Source organism: Elgaria multicarinata, chromosome 1, assembly GCF_023053635.1.
Source record: "Elgaria multicarinata webbii isolate HBS135686 ecotype San Diego chromosome 1, rElgMul1.1.pri, whole genome shotgun sequence".
In the NCBI taxonomy this organism is placed as follows: domain Eukaryota; kingdom Metazoa; phylum Chordata; class Lepidosauria; order Squamata; family Anguidae; genus Elgaria; species Elgaria multicarinata.
In genome coordinates this window covers 152,925,963-152,950,319 of record NC_086171.1, presented here as the reverse complement: position 1 = coordinate 152,950,319, position 24,357 = coordinate 152,925,963, and the positions used below count along the sequence as shown (strand labels likewise).

Below are 24,357 nucleotides of genomic sequence, written 5' to 3'. Positions count from 1 at the left end.
AAAACCGCACAAAATGAACCACAAAATGGGCGGTTTTAAAATTCTTTGTAAGCAAACTGAGTCAAAGGCTACTTAATTATTATATTTCTATACCACCCCATAGTCAAAGCTCTCAGGGTGGTTCACAACAATTAAGGCCTCTGTAGAGCGTGGCATTATGATTCTTAGATCTCTGGGAATATGGTAAACGTCCATTCCTCCTCATTTCCATAGATCAGGCCTTTATTTTTGCAAAGCCAATTGCTCTTTAGGATGTATTGTGTAGGAATATTTCCCCTGAGTAAATGCATATTTTACATAGTTTTATACCAGATTAGATTTTTACCCAGTTTGCACATAATGGCAATTCCTGGGTTGTTTAACCCAGGAACTGCCATGGCCAAGCGGGAGTTAGTGAGCGAGTGTGCTTCCCCCAGCGCACTCATTGCTTCTGCTTTCAATCAATAACTGAGGAATGGGATGTTCATGGATTGTTGTCATGATGGCTGAACCCAGGAACTTTGGGTTATTTAGGGGTTAAACAACTATCAACAAGCAAAGGTCACCTGTTTGTTTTGAATACCGAAAGAGAGCTAGTGAGAGTAGCTGTCAGTGTTGTTATGTTAACTTCTGTTTCGACTGCTATTCTTTGGGTTTGGGTTTTGTGACTGGGAGAGCATATGGTTGTAAGTTATGAGGGTCAATGGACCTAGAAGGACTGCTTGGACTTATTTAATAGTCAGTGGCTGGCAAAGTTACAAGGCACATCTTTGTAAATGGCCCACAATGACTAGAAATAGCAGGAGACACCTCTGGAAGGTGAGATCTATCTTGGCAAAGCCCTTTCCTGTCCCCCACTCCCAGCTAAGGATGATGTAAGCAAGATCTATGTCTGTGAGAGACTGCAGCTTTGAGTAGGACTGAGAAATTGGCAGAGGGCTAGTTTTGAGCACTTTTCAGGCTCTCTTTGTCTCTTTTTCTCTGGAGTTCTGATATTGAGGCAGTAGATTTTGCTGTCTGCCTCCACCTATGCTCAACCTGTATGTTTGTTAATAAAATGAGATCTTACAAAACACCATAGGTCTCCAGTGATCTTTTCATCCAAAGGAAACCAAACATGGGTAATTGCTGTGTCCTTGGAAGTCCTCACTTCCTATGGAAGAGGAGAGCATGTAACGATATATTATGCTGATGCAGTGCTTGTGGAGTAGCTGCCTGCAGTAGTTGGGGCTTACAGGATTGGCCTGGACTTTTAGGAAAGAGCTAACAATGATCATCTTCATTTGCATTCTCCAGGGCCTTTGAATAATGGCATTATTCAAAATCTCTCTGGATACTTGGCCAGATGTATGCCAATCTTTCTAGCCACTTCCAAAACATTTCTAGTGAACTTTCTCAACCTTTCTTAGTGGCTCAAAAGTATAAGCATCACATTTTAAAGATTTTACAAGGAAGACACTCTCCCAGCTCCTCCTACGGGGCTTGTAGAGATAAGGGTGATTGTTTACAAAAACATTAATATGCTGCGGATGCTAAAAATGATGTCTGTGTCCTGCTTGTGTGTTTCCAATTTTGTGCAATCACATGGCTAGCTGAGTTATGTTGGTACTGAACTGTTTCTTGTTGAGGTATCTTTATTTTATCTTATTTTAAGTGGTGGTGGCAGGAAGGGAAAGCTGAGGGGAAGAGGGATGCAACACAAGGGAAATAGAATGGGCAGCTGCTCCGGAGAATCCGTCCAGTCACTCTCTTGCTGTGGCAAATTCCACGACAGAACATATGGTGGGACTCTCCAGAGCACCTGCTGGCAGGAGTGGCAGGGGTGGGGAAGGAGCGCAATTCACCATTCCTTCCACTCCATCACCTGATGTAGGCGCCTCAGTTTGCCTCATGACAGGGCTGGCCCTGATTGTATTCCTCTTGGTGGTCAAATTCCCTGCTCTAAAGCACGCCCCAGATGTGGTAGACCTCAGCGAGTTTTCACTAGCTGGACTTTGGCTCAAACATCCAAGGGTTGGCTCAACTTGGCGCACAATGAGTCGGGCCAGCTCGCTGATTTTTGGGGGGAGGGAGGGTTGTGCAAATCACAATTTGCACTAAATCACAGCCATACATAGCACAATTTGCACAAAACCATGACTGTAAATGGTCTAATTTGTGGAAAGACATAATTTTGCACACATCGGCCCGCAACTTTGCACAAAAAAACTTGGTCAAGTTCCTGGGTTTCAGGAACTCTCATGTGGCGCAGCTCGCAAATACAAGGCTGTTGTGCTAAACTGTTGGCCCCCCAAAGGGTCAGATTTCCCTGCAATGGATAACCCTAGCTCAGTGATGGTGGCCATATGTACTACTTTGGCACCACTTCACTTGTGTCTGCTAGCATCTTGATGTAGCAGAATGGACATTGTTGATTCAGTGCTGCTGTTTAGATACTGTGTCCTGATCACCCTTTTTATGGACTTCTTTTTTTTCTTTCTCCAATCTCCCAGACCACAGTCAAAAATATTTTACACACACACACACACACACACACACACACACACACACACACACACACACACACCTCTACCCAAATTAAATGGCTCTTGTAATCCCTCAGTGTCAGACATATGTGGTTTCTTCATATTACAGCAATTCTGACAGTCTCTGGGTCACACCCTTAAATACTAACCCATTTACCCCAAACATCTTCACTAAAAGATTCATTCAGTTAAATTAACTGAACAGTCATTTCTGTTCCTCAACAAGGTATTGTCCATTTTCTCCAGCCAGCTGATCTTAATTTACTGGGGAAGGGCCATAGCTGAGTGGTTCAGCACATACTTTGCATGTAAATTCTCCCAGGTTCAATTGCTATCATTTCTAGGTAGGGCCGGAATAGGCTCCAGTATGAAATCCTGGAGAGTCACAGCCAGTTAGTGTACCAGGCTTCCCCAATATGGTGCCCCAGTAGGCATGTTGAACTATAACTCCAATCACCTGGGGATAATGAGGGTTGTAGTCCAACATATCTGGAGGAGCACCAGGTTAGGGAAAGCTAGTGTATACATTACAAAGGTAGATGGACCATTGATCTGACTTGTATAAGGCAGCCTCTTATGCTCTATGGGAGAAGGTGCTCTCTAAGGTATTCCAGATCAAAACTGGCATTAATGGCCAAAACCAGCATTTTGAATTTCGGCTCAAGAACAGATTGGCAACCAGTGAAGATAAAACAGAATTGGTGCTATATGGCTCTTCTATCAACAGCTACTAGTCATGATGGCTATATATTATTATCTCCAGCATAAATGATGGAAGACATGCAAGGAAGGTGCTGTTGTGTTTGTGTCCTGCTTGTGGGCTTCCCAAAGGCATTTGGTTGGCCACTGTGGTAAAAGGACACTGAACAATGCAGGCCTTCAGTCTGATCCAGCAGCTCTCTTCTTATGCTCTTCTGAGGTCAGCTCCAGATCAAGGTTTACAAGCTGAATTTGGGGCCAGTTGAATTTCCAAACTGTTTTCAAGGCCAGGCCTACATGCATCGTATTAAACTAGTCAGGTTGAGATATTATTAGAGTGGCCAGGCTCTTAGCCTGCAGGACTAAGGGCCTGTATGGAAGAACGCCAGTTTAAGTTCAAATTCTCTCCCGAAGGACGCTTTTAAATCTCTCTGTTGGAAACATGTGTTTGACTCTTTGTGCTGGCACGGGCGTCCTCCTTGCATTCCAAAATGAAGAAGGATCACACAGCCACCGTGGAATTTTAGGAACGCTTTGGCTAAGAGATGTGGGGAGAGCAGGAAGGGGTAGGGGAGATTGCTCTTCTTTGAAGTAATTTAATGAACAAGCCCAACTAATTGCTTTCTAATTAGATTTTTTCTTTCTTGGGCAAAACACGCCCTTTGATTTCCATTGGAGTAAGTAATGTGGGAGTGCAAGACAAGATACACAATCCCAGTGCTACACTCCCTTCAAGGGCAGATTCAGGATGAGTTGTAAAACAAAAAAACAGAAACAAACCTGGGAGATAAAATTAAGTGTGGGAAAGTTTGGGCAGGGGACGGAAGAGATGTTTCTAATAGAGGTGGGAAGAGGAAATCAAGCACTGGCCATGCTGAGGAGGGAAGTCAGTTGTCAAGGAAAAAGAGTCAGGACATTTAGGTACAGAGGGCCAAAAGTTCAATGGTCTGTATTAATGACCCATAAAACATAAATAGAGTTATGTGGCCATGAGTAATGTGATACTATAGATGTTTCTCTAAAATAGGACAAAATGAAATTGTTCTCAATACATTATAAAAGGGCTGCACAAATCTTCAGTCTATGTACTGCTTATGGCTATTTCCCTGAATATTTGCAGCCCACTGGGGGAATTCCAAATAATATTTGTATCCCTTTCCCACTGCCTTTTGGGAACATTTAAGGCCCACCAAAGCCCAGCAAAAGTGGGGATAGGAGACTTCCTGAAACACTATCTATCTACCTGTTTATCTATTGTATTTCTGTACCACCTTTCTGGGACCAACCAAAGTGGTTTGCAAGAAGTTCAAAACGTAAGAACCATAGTCAAATAAAAGCATATACGACATTAAAAACCTTCACAATGATTTATAAAGCCAAATTTAAAAGACATGTCTTGACTCCATTCTTGTACTCAAAGAGAATGGGGACCAATCCAATACGTCTACATTGTTCCTCCTCTTCCTGGATTCAGAGGTATAGGAACTTGGCTTTTCCTGATTGTTGCAGCTAACCACACTGCAATCATGCTTACATCTAAGACTTCTTCCGCATGTGAATTACCAGAAGCAGCCTCTCCATACCAATGCTGAGAAGCAGGCCCGGCATCAGCACATAGCATGGTTGGGTGAATATTGGGATTGATAACACTTGAAACCAGCTTTTCCTTCATCTTTTTTTAATTCAGGGCCTGATGCTGAGAAGAGAATTGCTGTATGAAGAAGCTACAACTGCTCCCATCTTCATTACCCTCAATGCCTCTGGGCTCTGCCCCTAATGTTCACTATGTCCAGGCCCATTCTGGGAAAATGGTGGTGGCTGTAGTCAGGACACTCACCTCTTCTTTTCTCAGTGATGAGCTGTAGGAATACTAGATAGCTGGACCTGCACTGCTCGCCCTCCATCCCCACCTGCTATCATTTGTCCCATTCTCAACTTTCAGCAATGCCACTCATCCCTCCACCCTCTGGTCACTGGGGGAGCTGCACAGAGCCCCTTCAAACCTGGTGTCAATTATGCTGGGAAGGCAGAGAGGAGGTCCAGCAAGCTGGGAGGGAAGCCTGACGGAGGTGCTGGCCCAGTCAAAGGTAACTCTGAGGATTCTTCCCCAATTGGTTTGCACTTTTCTGTGTGCTGTAGGAGAGGACACTCTAGAGGCTTTGGTGTTATCACAAAGGCCTTTGGTATGCCCATTCCTTTAATGTTGAGATTATTTTCCCCTTGGGGCTGGGTGCTCCTTGACCAAGGTGTGGGGAAATGATATGAGTGGTTATATTATGCCTAGGGGTGCTTAGGTTGAAGACATTGGCTGTCCCTATTATAGATTACAAGTGCAGCCTGCAACAAAATGAGTTTGCACTGCATTCTTACCTCATAGCAGGAGTGCTTCTGTTCAGGGTCACTACTAGTCAGCCATACCCTCCTAAAGGATACTATAAGCTGTAAGGGAAATAGGCAGGACATTCTATCTCTCCATATCTGAGTCATTTACTTTTGTTTTCCAACTGACACTCCGCATTCTGTAGCTACTGAGATTGCCCCATTATGTGTTTTGGGCAAATTATTATTGAACTTCTGTAAACCATGAGCATACTGACCTCTCTCTTGTTCCTCACTGGCCCCATTTTTGCACCTTTTTCTATTGGCACTTACCACTTGAGTTTGTTATTACAGTGAATGATGGACACAATCAATCCAAAGAAAATGAGGCACTCCTAAGCCTCTTTGAAATAAACAGACACTTTTTAATGTGTGTTTTAAATCTCATCGATTTTAATGCGAGTTAAGCACACCTATTTCTCTCAGTTACACCCTATGACAGTAAACAGTATCTCTGGGGTGTTTCAACATTAAACAAAATAAACAACTCCCAAACGTTCACAGGACATTTCACATGGGCACACAAAGATATGTATTCTGTTCTGGGAATCAGAAACCCATAGATGCAGGAACTCAGGAAGGATGGCCACTGCCTCATCTTTGGGTGAGTCACAATACAGAGTTACATTTGGTAACATATGGGAAAACTAGATGTGGCAGCTGAAGTTTTTTTTCTGCGTTTAAACACAGAACTGCCCTGATTACATAGCAAGGCGTGCATGAATGAAAACTGTAGAAACCTCTCCCTGCCTGTGGCTTATTTCACCACAGTCTTTTTTTCTCTACATGGTTTTCTCCTCAGCCAAATTCTGCTACCAGATGATACCTCACCTGCATGAAAGACATTTGGGCAGAAGGGATGTAAGAAGTCAACTGGCAAGTGGATGTCGGGAGGAGGGTTCAGTATGTCTCTCCACCCGCCCATTTTGTTGGGTAAACCATACCTCCACTGCCTCTTTCTAAGTGACTAGGGCAATTCCATGCCTGATCACACAGAACTGCCACTGTCATGTTTCGTTTGGCCCTAAGAAGCTGTATCATTAGGAACTCTCATGAGACAGCCATGATCACCCTACCATAAACAACCTCTGCTCCTGGGAAAGAGGTTTTGGTTGACTGGCTGGAATGTTAATTTTCCAGACCGCAGTGGTTGAACTCAGTACTAGGCCAAAGGGTGAAACAAGAGCCTATGATGCCAGCTATTCCAACAGAAGGGAAATCCCTGCCTTGTGTGAGTTCTTGTATTACGCAAATTGACTGAGCCATGGGAGCGAGGGAGGAGAGTAGCTCTGTCTGGGTTCAGTCTGGCCTCTTGCACTCCAGTTCTGCAAGTTTCACTTCAAACACCCATGGCCCTAAGCTCCCAATTCTTCAGAATGATTTCTGCGGAAAACAACCCCATGGCTTTGTGGAAATTCCACAACTCTTGGGTAGCTGGGAGCACATGATCTCATAAGTCAACAAAAACAATACATATGGACCTATTCTTAATCAACTTAGTTTCTGTTCAGCTAACCCATGTAGTCAAAAAAATGGCTGTCATTGGCAGAAACGTTCTGTTCAAATTCAGGTCTTCCTCCAGATTTGAAGAGGCCCTGGGCAAAGTGAACTCAGAAAGTCCCCCTTCTTTGTCAGTCAGCCCTTTTGGACAACAGAAGGCAGCAGGACTGGTGTTAGCATTAGGCCCTGCCAGGTGCCCAAGGATGGCAGGTACTGATTCCAGCCCTGCACAAGTTAGGCACCTGTTCCCCAGGTAATACGGCGAACTCACAGTTAAATCCTTGCTGGGTTGTCTAGGTACCACCATTCTAAAATGGTGTTGATATTCCCTGTAAATTCTTAGTGTTATTTCTCCTTTCACATAATAATAATAATAATAATGATGATGATGATGATGATGATGATGATGCACCCTGCAAGAACAAAAACCAAACTTAAGTAATAGGGAAGAAGCAGGGAGTTTCATGTTGGCAAAGATTTGGCTTTCCAATCATTTACACAGCTCTCCTGCAGGCTGGTGAAGTAGGGCCAATTTTATTCTTTTCACAGTGATTTTCTGGTCAGGTTAGCTTTTTCTCCAAAGGTGATTTAAAGGAGCGCATATTGCATACTCAGATTAAGGGGGAAATATTTTTTCTTACTCCTTGGGAGAGGATGGAACTTTTTTATTACTACAATGATGGTGACAATTTCAGCAAGAAAATTCTAGACATGAAAAAAGAAGTATCCACATTCTCGCTTAGGTACATATGAAGACATTTGGATACTGGAATCAAGGTTTCAAAGGAATGTGTTTTGACTGGACCAGGCTGAAAGAATTCTGTCTTTGAAAGACTCTGGGAATGCAGTAGGAAAACAGTGGCTTTCTATGGTATGAAAGAAACTGTAATGATGTGAACCAGTCCTACTGCTGGTCCACAAAGTGATGTGACTGCCTCTGCCCTTCTGCACAGGAAATATACATCTGAATACTCGTTTTCCACCAAGAGACAGAAATGCTTAGCAGACAAGGAGAATATACAAGATATAAAAGGGCACGTACCTCTTCTCATGGGAGAGAGGCAGCGGATGGGTTGGTTGACAATCCCTGACTTGAAGGTGTTTTTCTGTACCATTAAGAAATGTGTCAGGAGGATGCTTGTGTGTGTGTGTGTGTGTGTGTGTGTGTGTGTGTGTGTGTGAGCGTGTGTGTGTGTGTTTGAGCATGAAAACCAGGCAAATAGTGAGAATAAACACATTACTTATCTTTGCCTAAAATTTATGCCTGGACAGGACCCTAATTTCCATCTAGTTTCTTGTTCCTTTCCTTCTTATCTAGATAGAGATATATGAACATTTTTTGTCCTTTCTATGACAGAACAAATGTGGTTAATTCTCTATTTGTGTGTCAGACAAAAAACACAAGAGCCCACACAGAATATTATTCACAGAAACACAATTGCTGCATTATTGTTCCACTGCGCTGATGAAAAGGATCACAGTACCATGAACATGTCTGAATGATACACACACTCTCTCTCGGCCTGGCTTGATGCCCAGGGGAAGAAGCCTACAGCTCACACATTCACAGATGGCTGGGTGTCAGGAAGCAAAGCTGGGTCACATCTGATAAAGCACAGTCAGGTCCAGGAGAGCAGGATCACAGCAAGCTCTGGAGCTGTCAGGACCCTGGCCAGGTGAATGCAGGGAATCATGACTGGAGTGTTTCCTCATATGGGGAGCTCAGCAAGGGACTGCAGGCAACTGAGGCCTTGAGAAGTCTGGCAGGCCCAGAACTTGCAGAGGTGCTGCCCCCGCTGGGTGCTAGCTATGGCTCTTAAAGGGCCCACTGTTTTTCCTGTAGCCTCATCCCTCATAGCCAAGGGACAGGAAGAGCTGTGGGGGAGTCATCTTCAGAGTCTATGTCCTCAGGCCTGGAAGGCACCGTATTTCTTCGTTTGTAAGACGCCATCGATTGTAAAACGCACACTAATTTCAGTACCACCAACAGAAAAAAAACACCTAAGACACACCCGCGGTTCTAAGATGCACCCCATTTTTAGAGATGTTTATATGGGGAAAAAAGTGTGTCTTAGAATCGAAGTTATGGGGTATATGAGAGGGTGCTGAGGGACCTCCCTAAAGTGGGGAGATCAGTGGCCCATCAGGCCCTGAGTGCTCCTTGCAGGGCTGCTGAGCCTGGGGCCATGACACTATCTCCAGCAAGGATAGAGTATTAATTACAGGGCTCTACACCATCTTGTGTTTTGTGGCCTGCATTGACTAGAGACTATACACCACTGAAAGGGTTCCTTTGGTAGCCAGCGTAGCTCAGTATGAGTGAAGAGCTGTGCTCAAATCTAAACTGAATCATGGATTTACTCATCAAATCTTAAAGAATAGATATGAAAGGGCACATTAAGAAGGCAGTTGGCCATGATACCAGTCGGGATCATGGGAAGCATCCTGACAAAGGACAGACATCGTTTCCACAGAATTTCCTCAAGTGTGTGGCTACTAAGAACAGGTTCTTTTCTGTTGTGGTATCCCAGTTACGGAATTTATTATTATTGCATTTATATCCCGCCTTATTTCCTCTTAAGGAACCCAAGGAGCTATAAGTCTGACTCTGTATAAGGGAGCTTGATAATTTTATAAAACTAGAACAATATTCTTCCTTACAACGCTTTTATGTGCTTTACTGAAAAATTCCTATAGCAAATAGTACCAATAGACGCTACCACATAAAGATAATTCCGCCAAAAGAAAGCATTACATATCTCGTTGCCACTGCCACAGATAGCTCAGAAACAAAGAGAAAGGGGGTTGATTAAATTTTTGGAAGCAAAACTTTAAAAATAACCTTTTAGAAAACATGATTTTGCTACTAAGATTTGAAATTCACCTGCAAAATTTGAACATTATCATTGAAATTCAGGTTTCAAGTTTGCATTTCAAAACTTGCATAAATATGTGACATCCTTAAAGTATACATACTTGGATTCAAATTTCACATTTCAAATTTGTCCCAGTGTTCTGAATAGGGTGAAGATTAATTTTTCCTAATAAACTTGAGAACTGGCTACGAGTAAAGTACCTGGTTGCTCCTTCCCTCTGCTCTAGGAACTAAAAAATATCATTAGACAAACACAGTGTTATCAGCCATAGCAAAGCTGTGCTGTGTTCATGTTGCAAAGTCAGCCAAAACCATAACAATTTGTGACTCAATGAAAATGCCTCTACAGATGTGTTAGCATATAGAAGGCATGATAAGCCTTAAATATGGGGCAGTACTTATAGACCTGGTTTGCACATAACGATAACCCAGAGTACAGGTTGAGTAATGGTTGTCGTGGAATTGTGGGTTGTTATTATGCATGATCCCTGTACGATGGTTTAACTATGAGTTGTTAACCACAAAAAAACCAGAGTTTCCAACCAAACAACAAACTATGGGTTTTCTTCCTGGCTTGTTTGGGTTTAACAACCCATGGTGAAACCATAGTGCAGAATTCACACATAATAATGACTAACGATTCAACAACGATTCACAATTCAACATCAACCTATACATATTCAAGCCATACTCTGGGTTGTTGTTATGTGCGAACTAGGTTGTAGTGAAAAAGACCTGATAGATGCTGTATTTTATCGAAATAAATTGTCAGTGATTATCATAGAATTACAATGAGCTGCAAGAGAGCAACACTAGCTTCATGACTGGAACTGACGCCAGGAACACCCTTAGCCTGGGCTAGTAAGGACAATCTGTTAGCAACAGCAGGTTTCCACATGCAGGTCTACTTCTGGATCCACTTTTATTGAATGCAAATAGGAGTTGGCATGGAGCCCATCCTGTATTCCTGCATCCAGCATCCAGTGCAACAAACACATTTTTTATTGCTCGATCAGGGCTACATGCACAGCAATGAGCAGATGCTTGAAACTGTCACCCTTGACATCAGCAGTCATTTGTTTAGAGGGAAGGAAGCCAGGCTTCCCCCTCCAACAGGTGATTGGTTTTGGCAAAGGTAACAGCATCAATCATTTGTTTGGTGGATGCATCTATGTTGTGGGGTGGGTTACTGAAGAGCAGTGTGAGCTAAGTTTGATGGGCAATATGGATGCATTTCATAGAATCATAGAATCATAGAGTTGGAAGGGGCCTATAAGGCCATCGAGTCCAACCCCTAGAAGATGGTTACAAGCGACGCATACAAAGTAAGTAGTGAACTGTCATACTTCATGTGGGGATATCATTAAGCATATTGGAGCTAAATTCTTGTTTGTAAACTGGATAATTATTTTTGGCATCTCTAATAAGTGAGAACACAGAAGACAGATGAAGGCTGGAATGTCCTGGAATGCCGGCTGCCTGTCAGCTTCAGCCCAAGAATTTTGCTGCCTGAGGCACAGCAGCAAATTACGTCCCACACCTCAAGTGAAGGTGCATAGGTTCCAAGGCCAGCTAAAATATTTTGGTATCTGAGTCAGAAAATCTCTCAAACACCTCTTATCCTTACTAACAACAAAAATACAAGAATAATAAATTAAATAACTAAGAATTTGCTGCCCTTTCATGACACCCAAAATCAGCTGCTTGAGGCAGCTCCTTCACTCTGCCTAACAGTAGGGTTGACCCAGTTGCCTGCAGATCTATAGTTACTATCATCATCATCATCATCATCTCATCATCATTTTTTTTAAATTAAAAAAACACCAAGGATTTTATAAGGGCTTTGGAATGAGGATTCTTGTGTTGATAACTGATAACTTCTCTTCCGAGTTCTGTTTCTTTTAACTTTCACAGTTTCAAGTATTTGGCCTGTTGTTTCCAACAAATAATTCCAGTAAAACCTAAATCTAAACACGGAAACATATTTATATATAGGGCCAAAAAAGAGGAGACAGACAGCGAGAGGGGGGAAAAAACCCTACAAAAACTGAGAGGGGCTTCCAACATGTCAAACTAAAAAAGGGCCCCAGAGATTTTTATATGCCCATATAAAGCCAAAAAAGGACTCGTTTACAGTAAAAACCTACCAAGCAGCTCAGCCAAAAAAATTACAATAACACTTTCTTTCTAGGCCAGTATCCTAGGGACTTGGCAGCCACTTGGGCTTCTGGCCTGGAGTAATACACACAATCTATGCTTATATCCTTTCCAGTGCTTGAGGCAGCACCATGTCTCCTGGTGCTCCCGGTCTACTAAGAATAGGAAGAATGTGAACTGGAATTTGGACAGGGCTCTTAACAGTTTCCAGTCTCTTTCTGTAATTTATTCCAAGGCCATAACCTCCCGGCTGTCTCCAACATAACAAGACCGATGATCAGCTGGCCATTAGCTACAACTGTCTTTGACATGCTCATGCACCTCAGCAAACTACCCACAACATCTACAGGCAAGTTGAGTGGCACAACACCAATCTTGACACAGCTCAACCAGGACAGAAGCCTTATGCACTAAGTAACAATAATATTTTCCCCCTTATCTATTCTTTATAGGAGAGGAATTCTATTAACGTTGAATGCAACTAGAACCAGAGAGATGCCTAACCTTCACATTGTTATTTTTCCTTTTGCCATTTCATTTTTAAAGGGCATGAATGATGCAATAAATTGTAATTGAATCAACACAGGAAAGTGTGGGATAAATCTAAATAATAGGTAAATCTGCAAACCCAGTTTGCCAAGACCATTTCCTTTGTTCTTAGAACACATGTAAAAAGTCATCTAATCCACACCTGAAGGGAAATTTTGCAAAATCAGAATATTTGGCATATTTTTAAACAACTAGTTGGCAGCAGTGTCCAGTGCACTGGCATATGCTGCTATTCCTGGTGGCCAAGGACAGGCAAAGGAATGCTGTCTTTTCCCCCTGCAGGTAGAAAAAATAACTGGGGCTGGGCATTGTCAACCAGAAAAGAATAAAGCAGACCTTCTCTCCTCTGCCGCTCTTCCACTTAAGCTTGCAATCTCCCATGTCTGTGTTATTTATTTATTTTTAAGTAGGAAGAAAGCTCCATGTAATTCCATGTCACATCTAGTTTGGACCCTAAGGCTAGATCCTCTATGAACTAACTGAAAATCACACCTCACATATTAACCTATCTGTAGCCCTCCCTTTTTTCCACCACTTCTTCTATCTTTTTTTCTTTCTTCTAGGAAAAGGCTGAATAGTTATTATTATTATTATTATTATTTATTTATATAGCACCATCGATGTACATGGTGCTGTACAGATAACACAGTAAATAGCAAGACCCTGCCGCATAGGCTTACAATCTAATAAAGTTGTAGTAAACAATAAGAAGGGAAGGAGAATGCAAACAGGCACAGGGAAGTGTAAACAGGCACCGGGAAGGGTGAAGCTAACAGTATAGAGTCAGAACAAACTCAAAGTTTAAAAGCTATAGGGAAAAGAAAAGTTTTTAGCTGTGTTTTAAAAGCTGTGATTGAGTTGGTAGTTCTCAGGTGTTCTGGAAGAGCATTCCAGGCATGAGGGGCAGCAGAGGAAAATGGACGAAGCCGAGCAAGGGAAGTAGAGACCCTTGGGCAGGCAAGAAGCATGGCATCAGAGGAGCGAAGAGCACGAGCGGGGCAATAGTGTGAGATGAGAGAGGAGAGATAGGCAGGAGCTAGACCGTGAAAAGCTTTGAAGGTCAACAGGAGAAGTTTATATTGGATTCTGGAATGAATTGGGAGCCAATGAAGAGATTTCAGAAGCGGAGTGACATGGTCAGAGCGGCGGGCAAGGAAGATGATCTTAGCAGCAGAGTGGTGGACAGAGACCAGCGGACTGATGTGAGATGAGGGGAGGCCAGAGAGGAGGAGGTTGCAGTAGTCCAACCGAGAGATAACCAGTGCGTGAACGAGAGTCTTGGCAGAAGAGACAGACAAAAATGGTCGAATCCTGGCAATATTATACAGGAAGAAACGACAAGATTTAGCTACTGCCTCGATATGAGGAATAAAGGAGAGCGAGGAATCAAATATAAAGCCAAGGCTACGAGTTTCCTTGACCGGAGTAAGCGTGACATCGTTGACAGTGAGAGAGAATGAGAGATGAGGAGAAGGTTTAGGAGGAAAAACAAGCAGTTCAGTTTTTGCCATATTGAGTTTCAAACGGCGATGAAGCAGCCAGGCTGAGATATCTGAAAGACATGCTGAGATACGATCGTGGACATCAGGAGAAAGTTCCGGAGATGAGAGGTATAGTTGTGTGTCATCGGCATACAGGTGATATTGGAGGCCATGAGATTGAATAAGTTTACCCAAGGGCAGCATGTATAGAGAAAACAGCAGCGGGCCAAGCACCGAGCCTTGCGGAACCCCTACTGAAAGGAGAAAGGAGGAGGACGAGCTGCCGTTAGCCGACACGCTGAAAGAGCGACCCTTTAGATAGGAGGCGAACCATAGGAGGCGAACCATAGTTGCACAATGCATTTTGATGATTAGTGTTAGGAGCCCTCCATCTGGAAGCACCCACACAGAACTACAAATAACACTGAAATTAAATCAAATGCTACTAGGGCCTGAATGGGGGATGATGGTGTGAAGGGAAGTGACTTACCTAATAACTAAGAACACAGATTAGACTCAACAGAGCTTCAGCTATGGTGTGGTATAGAAATATAAATGAATGAATGAAGACAGACACAATAGGATGCAAGTGGCTGAATTTTAGGAAAGTATTGGTCTGGATCGGAATAAGGAAGGATCACACAAGCAAAATGCAATCACCAGCTCCACAAACTCTTTAGATCAACCTTCCCCAACTCCAACTTCAGATGGGCGCAAATTTGGGGAAGGCTGTTTTTGATGCTCTCTGCTACTCCCCCTAATAGAGACAACTTACGAAGAGCAGAGAAATGCAGGTTGCTTACCTGTAACTGTAGTTCTTCGAGTGGTCATCTATGCATTCACACATATGGGCTCTGCGCCTGTGCTGAGACCTGAACCGGAACCTCAAATAGCTTAATATAACATTTTAGGCAGGAACCATCCCCCAACGCTACTGCGCATGTGCACGCGGTTCCCGCCTATACCTCAGTTTACAGGAGTCCAACATTGTGGCCCCATAAACATATATACAGGTAGACAAGATAATATAAGGAACACCAAAGAACACACCACCATAAAAAAAAAAAACCACCACCAAGAGGGGATGGTGGGTGGGTTATGTGAATGCATAGATGACCACTCGAAGAACTACAGTTACAGGTAAGCAACCTGCATTTCTTCTTCGTGGTCTCTATGCATCACACATATGGGCGATTAACAAGCTGACCTACCTGGAGGTGGGTTGGTGTGTCATCTTAGTATTTTGGAGAGGACCGCTCTTCCAAAGGAACAGTCCTGTCTTGCACGGACATCAAGGTTATAATGTCTGACAAACGTGGATGGAGTTGACCACGTTGCTGCTTTGCATAAGTCTTATAGAGGAATACCCCTACAGAAAGCCACAGAAGTCGCCACAGCTCTAGTCGAGTGGGCTGTCACAATATCTGATAACTGCATGTTTGACAAAGAATAAGCTACCTCAATAGTCTGAGTTATCCAGTGCGATAAGCGCTGACAGGATATAGGGAGCCATAGCAAACAAAAAGTTGCTTTGTTTTCCTAAAGTTTTCAGTCTGTGCCTCATAGAAAACAAGAGCTCTTCTCACATCCAACAGATGTAACGTAGAATCCACTGGAGTTGTAGGATTAGGAAAGAAAGCAGGTAGCACAATATCTTGCGTGGTGTGAAAAGCCGACACTACTTTAGGAAGGCAGGCTATGTCAGTACGGAGTACAACTTTATCTCTATGAAAAGTCAGGTAAGGCGGATCAACTCTCAGTACCCTGAGCTTGCTTGCACGTCGTGCAGATGTTATTGCTACAAGGAAGCGACCTTAAAGGACAACAGTCTTAGGTCGACAGTGGCCAATGGCTCAAAAGGTTTCCTTGTCAGGGCATGCAGTACTACCGACAAGCTCCAAGCTGGAACGATGTATTTAGTTGTCGGTGTCAAGTTTTTCAATCCCCGTAAAAATTTCTTTGTTACTGGGTGAGAAAAGGGTGAGAAGTTGTCAATGCCCCTATGCGACGCCGAGATAGCTGCTAGAGGGACCCTTATTGATGACAGCTTTAGACCCTGCTGGTGTAAAGAGAGTAGGTACTCTAAGATGTTAAAAATAGTACAAGAGTTGGGTTGAAGATTTTTGTCCTTAGAGAAAATAGAGAATCTCTTCCACTTGTTAGCATATGACCTTCTGGTCGATGGTTTGCGAGATGCTAACAATATTTTATCGACTGTTAGTGTCTCGGTGTGTCATGATTGCGAGGAGTTATCCTCCACGCCGTCATTTTCAGTGTCAATAAGTCTGGATGTCAAACTCTGCCTCCATCCCGAGTCAGCAGTGTCGGTATCGATGGGAGCTTTATGTAATTGTGGTTTGATAGCCGCAAGACGTGGGAGAACCACGGTTGTCAAGGCCACCATGGGGCTATCAGGATGCAGTTCGATTCGTCCATTGGATCTTGGCTAGTACACAACTTAGGAGTGGAAATGGTGGAAACATGTAGACTAATGTCCCCTTCCACCTCCTGGTGAATGCATCCCCCAGAGAGTTCTTTCCTCTGCCTGCTCTGCTGCAGAACTTGGGACATACTGCATTGGTTTCCGATGCAAAGACATAGATCATCGGAAACCCCCAGTATCGAAAAAGATCTTCCCTGGTCCCGAGATCGAGTTCCCACTCGTGTTCGGTATGGAAGGATCTGCTTAGGAAATCTGCCACTGTGTTTTCCTTTCCCACTACATGGATGGAAGTCAAATGGATGTTTCTCCTTATGCACCAGTTCCAGATGCGTAGGGTGGACCGTGTCAGGGGGTGAGATCTTGTGCTGCCCTGCCTGTTGAGGTAACAAACAACAGTGGTGTTGTCGGTGGCGATGAGCACATTGCGTTTCTCCAGGATCAGTGCGAAGGCTTTCAGTGCCTTCTCCACTGCCAGCAATTCGAGATGGTTGATATGTTCCTCTTTTTGTAATCTGGACCATCGACCCTGAACTAGGAGAGAGTCGCAGTGAGCGCCCCATCCTATTAAGGAGGCGTCGGTACCGACTGTCCTTGATGGTATCGGGCTGTGAAAGGGAACTCCCTCAAGGAGATTCTTGTCCAGTAGCCACCATATGAGGGATGACCGTACCGAAAGTGGTAGGCACAGTCAAGTTCGTCGGACATCAGTGCGAAGATCGAATGACCTGAGAAACCAGTTCTGAAGGATTCTCATCTGTAGCCTCGCAAACTTGATGACTGCAGTAGTTGCTGACATTAACCCCAGTAATCTCTGTATCGTCCATGCAGTAGCGAATGGGCGGTCCTTGATATCGAGGACCAGTTCACGTAGGACTGTGGCTCTCGACCTCGGGAGGTAGGTTCTCCCATCCGTCGACGACAGGGTGACACCTATAACCTGATTTTAACCTGAGGTGTTAGGATAGATTTTTCTAGATTGACCCAGAGTCCTAACTTGTCAAGGAGCTGCAAGGTAATGGCAATATTTCCCTGGAGGGTAGCGCTGTCTTCTGCTACCAACAGCCAGTCATCAATGTAAAAGTATACAGAGATTTCTTGTTGCCTGAGATGTGCACAGACTACGGACATGACCTTCGTGAACACTCGAGGGGCTGTTCCAAGTCCGAATGGGAGAACGGTGAATTGGAATGGCCAATTTAAAAAAGCAGAGGAAAGGCTGACTTGATTCCCTGATGGAAATATGGAAGTAAGCATCATTCAGATTTATTACTGCAAACCAGACACCCTTATGCAGTAGTTGGAGAATGGATGCCACAGTAATCATACGGAATTTTTTGGGCGTGATAAAGGTGTTCAGCTGCCTTAGGTCCAATAAAGTAACAGGAGTAGAAACCCTGATTGATCTGAGGAGTTGGTACATAAGAGACAGCTCCTTTCTCGAGGAGAGTCTGTATTTCTTGGAAAAGGAGTCGAGGGTGCCGTTATCTTTATTCCCGAAAAAGGTGGAGCGTTGTCGAACTCGATACTGTATCCATTGCGGACGATGGTAAGAACCCAAGAGTCCGTAGTTATGCTTTCCCATTGTTGGATGAAAGGTTGAAGTCGTTTTCCGAATGGTGGTAGGTATGGGTAAAGGCAGTCAAAGGCGCTGCTTCTTCCCAAAATCTGGTTGGCGACGGGTCGGTTGGTATCGAGGAGGGTAGGCACGCTTCCTCTGGAGTTGTTGCTCCTGCTGCCTAGGCTGCTTATAGTATTGTAAGCGCTGTTGTTGGGTGTAGGGTTGTCTAGACCATCATCTTGGTCTGTATTGAATGGCTGGTGCCAAGAAACCCATTCTTTTCGCCGTCGTACGAGCTTTATGTATAGAGTCCATCGCCTCATCTGTTTTGGAATTGAAGAGACCATCGCCATCGAAAGGTAGGTTTTCAGTGTGCGTTCTAGCCTCACATGCCTGCGTAGGGCTATAGAGCCCATCATGGCCTTGGAGTCACAGTCTGTCTGGTGTCTAGCAGTACTGAGCTGTTGTTTGGCAATGGCTGATGCTTCCGCTTGGAAGACTCTGGCTAACTCCCTTTTATCATCAGGTAAGTAATCACAGAGTGATCCGATTTCCCCCCACAAAAAAACTTGGTAGCGTGCCATAGTTGCCTGGTAGGTGGCAGTACGCAGCCCTAAAGAAGTGGAGGCATAAATCTTACGGCCCAAAAAGTCTAATTTTCTTCCCTCTCTATCGACAGGTGCGGAATGAATCTTTTGAGATTTTCCCTGCGAGGATTCTACCACGATTGAATTTGGTTTGGGATGTTGGAAAAGGAATTCAGCCCCCTTCTCTTGAATGCGATACATCGACTCGAGCCGCTTGGAAGTTGGTGCAGTCGAGGAAGGTGCTTTCCAGGACATCTGAGCAGTCTGCAACAAGGTAGGTGGAAACGGGATAGCCACTGGGATGTTAGTGTCGGTATGGAGAACATCATATATAGGATCATCTAGTCCAGTGGTTCCCAAAGTGGGCGGTACTGCCCCCTTGGGGGCGGTGGGATTGCATAGGGGGGCGTTAAGAGGCAAAGGGGCAGCAGGGGGCGCTCATGGTGGTCTTTTCTGTACCAGGAGTTTGGGTTACAGAAGCAAATTTCTGATCGCTATCCTGCACTATGGAGAGTGGTTCAGAAGCTCCTGGTTGCATTTCCAACATCATATTTGGTGGAATGTGGTTTTAGTGTGGTCTGCCTACTTCTCTCCAAGCAAAGAAATTGACTCCAGATCACTAAATGTGGTGATTTAAGACTCATGTGAAGCGACTTGAAACCAGACATTGGGAAACTGGTATCCCTTCATCACATTAAGAATTTACAGAATAGTGAGGTCCTCTACCCTAGTTACTAAATGGGATATCTAACATTCTTGCTAAATGCCTATCAGACTTTGACAAGATGATATCACTGGATCAAGTTCACCAATTATGTTTAATTGAATAAACTAAAAAAAATGTAATTGGATTTTGAAGAAATATTCAATTAGTTGCTACTTTTTTGAATTTTATTGTTATTATCTTCCTTAGTGGGTCATTGAAAACCGCTATTCTGAATAATGATTTTTATTGTGTAGGGTAGGGGGTGTGGGGCATGAGTTTGTTGAACCAAGGGGGCGGTGACCTGAAAAAGTTTGGGAACCACTGATCTAGTCTTTCCATGGGCTGTTGAGTTATGAGCCCTAATGATTGAGCCATTCTAAGAATGTGCTCAGAAAAATGACCCATATCCTCAGATGGGGATGAAGGGTCTTTAGAGTTTACTGCGTCGTCAGGTGATGGGATAGAAGGAGTTGCAGATATAGAGGAAGCTGAATCCGATTGGTAATCATCCTCAGGGGATATAGAACGAGGTTGCTCCTGCGGTGATGGTAGTTGAGGCTGGACCATCTGATCTGGCTGCGGAGGTGGTAATACTGGGACAATCGCGGTACTCGGTACCGTAGTTGAGCGTTCTCGGTACTGATGGGATGTTGGCATCAGTGGAGGGTACCTCAGTGGAGGTCCCATAGGGTCTGGAAGACTTCTAGATACCGGTGGAGCAAATTGGCTCCCTGTCAGTTGTCAGTGTCGATATTGATAGTCCTCAACAGGAAAGTAGGTATGTGGGCGGTAGTATTCCCAGTCGCCCCATTCACGACGTCTATAGGGGTCAGAATAGGCTAAGTGTCTGTCCCAATCCGAATGAGGTGAATACGATCGCTCCCTGTAAGTCAAGGGTCTTGGTGACCTAGACCTGACTGGGGAAACTGGAGGCATGTTTAATTGAGATTGCCTGCGAGGCTCTATGGCAACCTGATCACATGGTGCCATATCGTGCTGTACCGATCTTGTCGGCGTCAAATCCCTGATTTCGCCCTCTGAAATAGATTCCAGGGGTCTCGGTAGCGAGGTCGGTACCGATGCTGGCCGGCTCGGTACCGTAGCGGTCGGTATCGACGAACCGCGTGGAGAGGAAGATTTTTTAGAATCTTTTCTCTTTTTCTTCTCTTTTTGAAATTCAGTAGGCTTTGGAGTCTGGGCTTTTTTGGATATTTTCTTAGCTACGGAGCTCACCAAAGAACGACCAGGCATGACGGGTATGTCCATCCTCTTTTCTGCCATGGTCGTTTCCGAGATGATGAACATTTGCACGCCAGAGCTTTGTTCTTCTTCGATACTCTGTTGAGTGAGAGTAATGGTTTTCCTCGGAGCTGAAGGCTTATCCATATCCTTTTGTCTAGGAGCGTCAGTAGCCTTGACGGCTTTTTCCCAAAGAATGGCTCTCAATCGATCAGCCCGATTTTTGCGCGTCTGCTTGGTAAAAGACGTGCAGTGGTGGCAAGTCTCAACCTTATGTCCCTCGCCTAGACAAATTATGCAGAGCGAATGGCCGTCAGTCGGAGGGAGTTTAGCCCGGCAGCTAACAAATTTTCTGAAAGGAGCCTTTACTGCCATATGCCCAGTAGGCCCCAGCGATCCGTGGATCATGAAGAAAAGGAAAGCGTGAAAATTCTAAATACTATTTTATTTTATTTTTTAGATAGAAAGAAAGAAGTTAGAAACAAGATAGAAGAATAACTAACTACGAGTCTAAAGGGTAAGTGTTAGAGGAAATTTACGGAAAAACGCTAAGAGGTCGGTTTTCTAGGTCTAGCCAAAATGGCGGACGACAAAGAACTGAGGTATAGGTGGGAACTGCATGCACATGCGCAGTAGCGTTGGGGGATGGTTCCCGCCTAAACGTTATATTAAGCAATTTGAAGTTCTAGTTCAGTCTCAGCGTGTGCGCAGAGCCCATATGTGTGATGCATAGAGACCATGAAGAAGAATTCACTGAAACTGCTTCCAATATATTTCTTCAAATTTCCTTCCAAAAGCACTATGATTAAAGAGCCCCAGTAAAGTCATTCCCTGATTGGAAGCTAGTGCTGTCAGTCACAAAACTATGTATCCCTCCTCTCCCTCTCCCCTTCCCCCAATGCTTGGAGTTTTCCATTTATAGACAGCTTGCAGGAGGTTCAAAACTGTATCAAATTGTGACAAAAACACAAAGCTTAAAAAACCTCTGAGGTGGGTTGAGGCCTCCGGACCAGCCTATCTCACCTTGCACCGCTTTAGAACCAAGTAACTTCAGATTCTGAGGTGGTCCAAATGTCTCTAAGACTGGAATATTTATTTTGGAGTCATGCCCTGTGCCAAAGCTTTTGCACAAACCTAATGTTTTCTGCAGCCAGAGGCTGAAAAGTGCTAGTGGGATTGTTGCTGCCCCAATTTCAGTTAGTCTTGTTGATCTATGTGCAAGCCAGATATGCACAAAACAACCACCACCACCCAGGATTAGGCAAATTCAAATGATCATAGCCGTGTTCTCGGAGAATAACATATCAAATTATAACACCAGTGTCAGACTGCAGCCCCTCTGAAAAGAAAATAGGATTGAGTCAGATGCTCCGGTCATGCAGTCAGGCCTGTTTCCCAAGATTTCCTGAAAACTATGATATAACAGAACTTTGGAATGCAGTTTCTTTAAAATGTGGTAAATAGCAAAGAATTGACTTTTACCTTGAACTATGTAGATTAATTCACTGTATATTCCTGGGTGAATCACGGGGCAAGGGAGCTCCTTCAGGTAGCACCTGAGCATTTCAGCTAATGTCTGCACATCAAATGAGTCCAATTCAATCAATGCTAGGTCTGAAAGAAGAAAAGAAGGGGAAGTTATCCCCCAAAGCCCAAAATGCCCTTATAATCTGGGGGTAAGGAGCGAATCAAGCTCTTCTTCAAGGAAAAATAATAATTACTTATATTGAAGGAGCCTCGCTTTGGAAGGATTACAAACCCTTAAGTTGAGAACAGATTCTACTAAATCATATACCAGGTGTGTCCTTTTCCTTATATATACTGAAGCTATACATGAAGAGTTTCTGCACTGGGTTGTTCTTTGGGTGCTTACATCTAGCAAACAGGAGTACCAAAGGGTATGGAGGACTTCTAATACCCTATGCTTATTGAGAGATCATGCCAAAATAAAAATCTTTTCCAATATACCACTAATTCATATAAAGGGACTCTAATGTATCCAACCTTCCCCTCCTTTTCTGGAAATATATTTGAATGAAGAACATGCCAAACACGGCCAGGTAGCTATAGACCAGTGGTTTCCAAAGTGGGTGGTACTGCCCCCTTAGGGGTGGTGGGATTGCATAGGGGGGTGTTAAGAGGCAAAGGGATGGCAGGGGGCGCTTACAGGGGATGCTAACAGGCAAAGGGGCTGCAGGGGGGCGCTCGAGGTGGTCTCTCCAAGGTCCTAAAACCCAGGGACCGAGCAGGAAAGAGCAGCAAATTCAGCTGCTCTCCCCACACCGCTCCTGCTCAGGAAGGACTTTCTCACTCACGCAGCCGCTCTCTCCTCCTATCTCAAGCCCACAGCAGCCCCAGCAGAAATAGGGGGTGGGGAAGTGCCCACAGGAGGCAGCAGAGCAGGAAACAGCGGTGAATTCAGCTGCTCTGCCCGCTCTTCTCCTGCCTAGGAGGGCCCAGGGCTTCTTTCCTGCTGGAGCCACAGTCACCCGCTCGTTCCCTTGGCCAGAGCTGCTCCCTCCTACAAGCTGCACCACCGACCTGTCGCGATAGTTGCTGCACAAAGCAGGAGAAGCAGCCCTGCAGCAGAGAGGAAGGAGCATGCGGAGGAGGGCGGGCAGCAGAGCAGCTGCCAAGAACAGTGGCTGCCGGCTGGGTGGGGAGCAGGACTGCTTGTGCCGCTGCAAGGTATCACCAGGCTCCCTTCCCCCGTCAGGAGTTGCAGGTTGGGACCATCTCCCCTCTGAGCTGCTGCCCTCCTGTCCTAATCAGCCCGGCAGCTATTGTGAGGCTTGGGGGGAGGGGGGTTGGAGAGAGAGAGTGTTGCTGTGTGTCCGTGTGTGTGCTCCCACCCCACAAAAAATCTGGACTACAACAGGATTGGGAGAGAAAAGAAAAGGGTGAGGGTGAGAGAATTGCAATTCCCCAGGTCCTTCCTGGCTAAAGAAGATTCAGCAGCACCTTTTTCCAGAATGCTTGCTGAAACAATTCCTATCTGCCCTTGCTTATTTCAGGGTGTCCAACCCCCTTTTTTCAAGCGTTCTTTTGGTAAACATGGTATGTGTGTATCTTGTGTCACCATAAAAACAGAGCTGCAGCACAATCCTAAGTATGTCTACTCAGAAGTAACCCCCACTGAGATCAATAGAACTTACTCTGAGGTAAATGTGCATAGGATTCAGCCTGAAAATGAAGAGAGGGTGAAGAAAAGACAGGAGAAAATGAATTGTAGAAATAGAATAGCAAGGTAACTGTGGGATATTTAACCATATTTAAAGACAATAAGTACAGTAAAATTAGTGCCCCTCTACTTCAGTCCCAGCCAGATTTTCCATAGGAAAACTCTGTACCAGGTGGCAGATACTTATTTTAAAATTTTAATTAAAATACATTATCCTTTCCTATAACAAAATGGTGCTTACTCCTAAGTAAGTGTGTTCCACTGAAGAAAGAAATCCTATTTGATTCCTGTATTCATGCTAGTGTGACATGGTAAGTTAAAGACACAATTTTATGCATGTTTAGACAGAAAAAAGTCCTTCAACTCCTAGAACCCCTCTAAATGGGAAGCACCGCCCCAGGCTTGCCAAGGGAGGGAGGGAGGGAAAAGAGAGCGAACACCTCTGTTTGCAGCCAGCGTGGCAGGGCACACCAATTGGATTTTGAATAAAGTATTCAAT

At 44.3% G+C, this 24,357-nt stretch overlaps 1 protein-coding gene across 1 annotated transcript in view; it reads right to left on the bottom strand.

Moving 5' to 3' along the window:
• Nucleotides 1-24,357, bottom strand: part of PIK3R3 (phosphoinositide-3-kinase regulatory subunit 3) — a 323,162-nt gene that overhangs the window by 203,448 nt on the left and 95,357 nt on the right. The window contains exon 4 of the mRNA XM_063139463.1: nucleotides 22,160-22,291. Within this exon, the coding sequence (XP_062995533.1) occupies nucleotides 22,160-22,291 (132 nt within the window). The remainder of the gene's footprint in view (nucleotides 1-22,159; nucleotides 22,292-24,357) is intronic.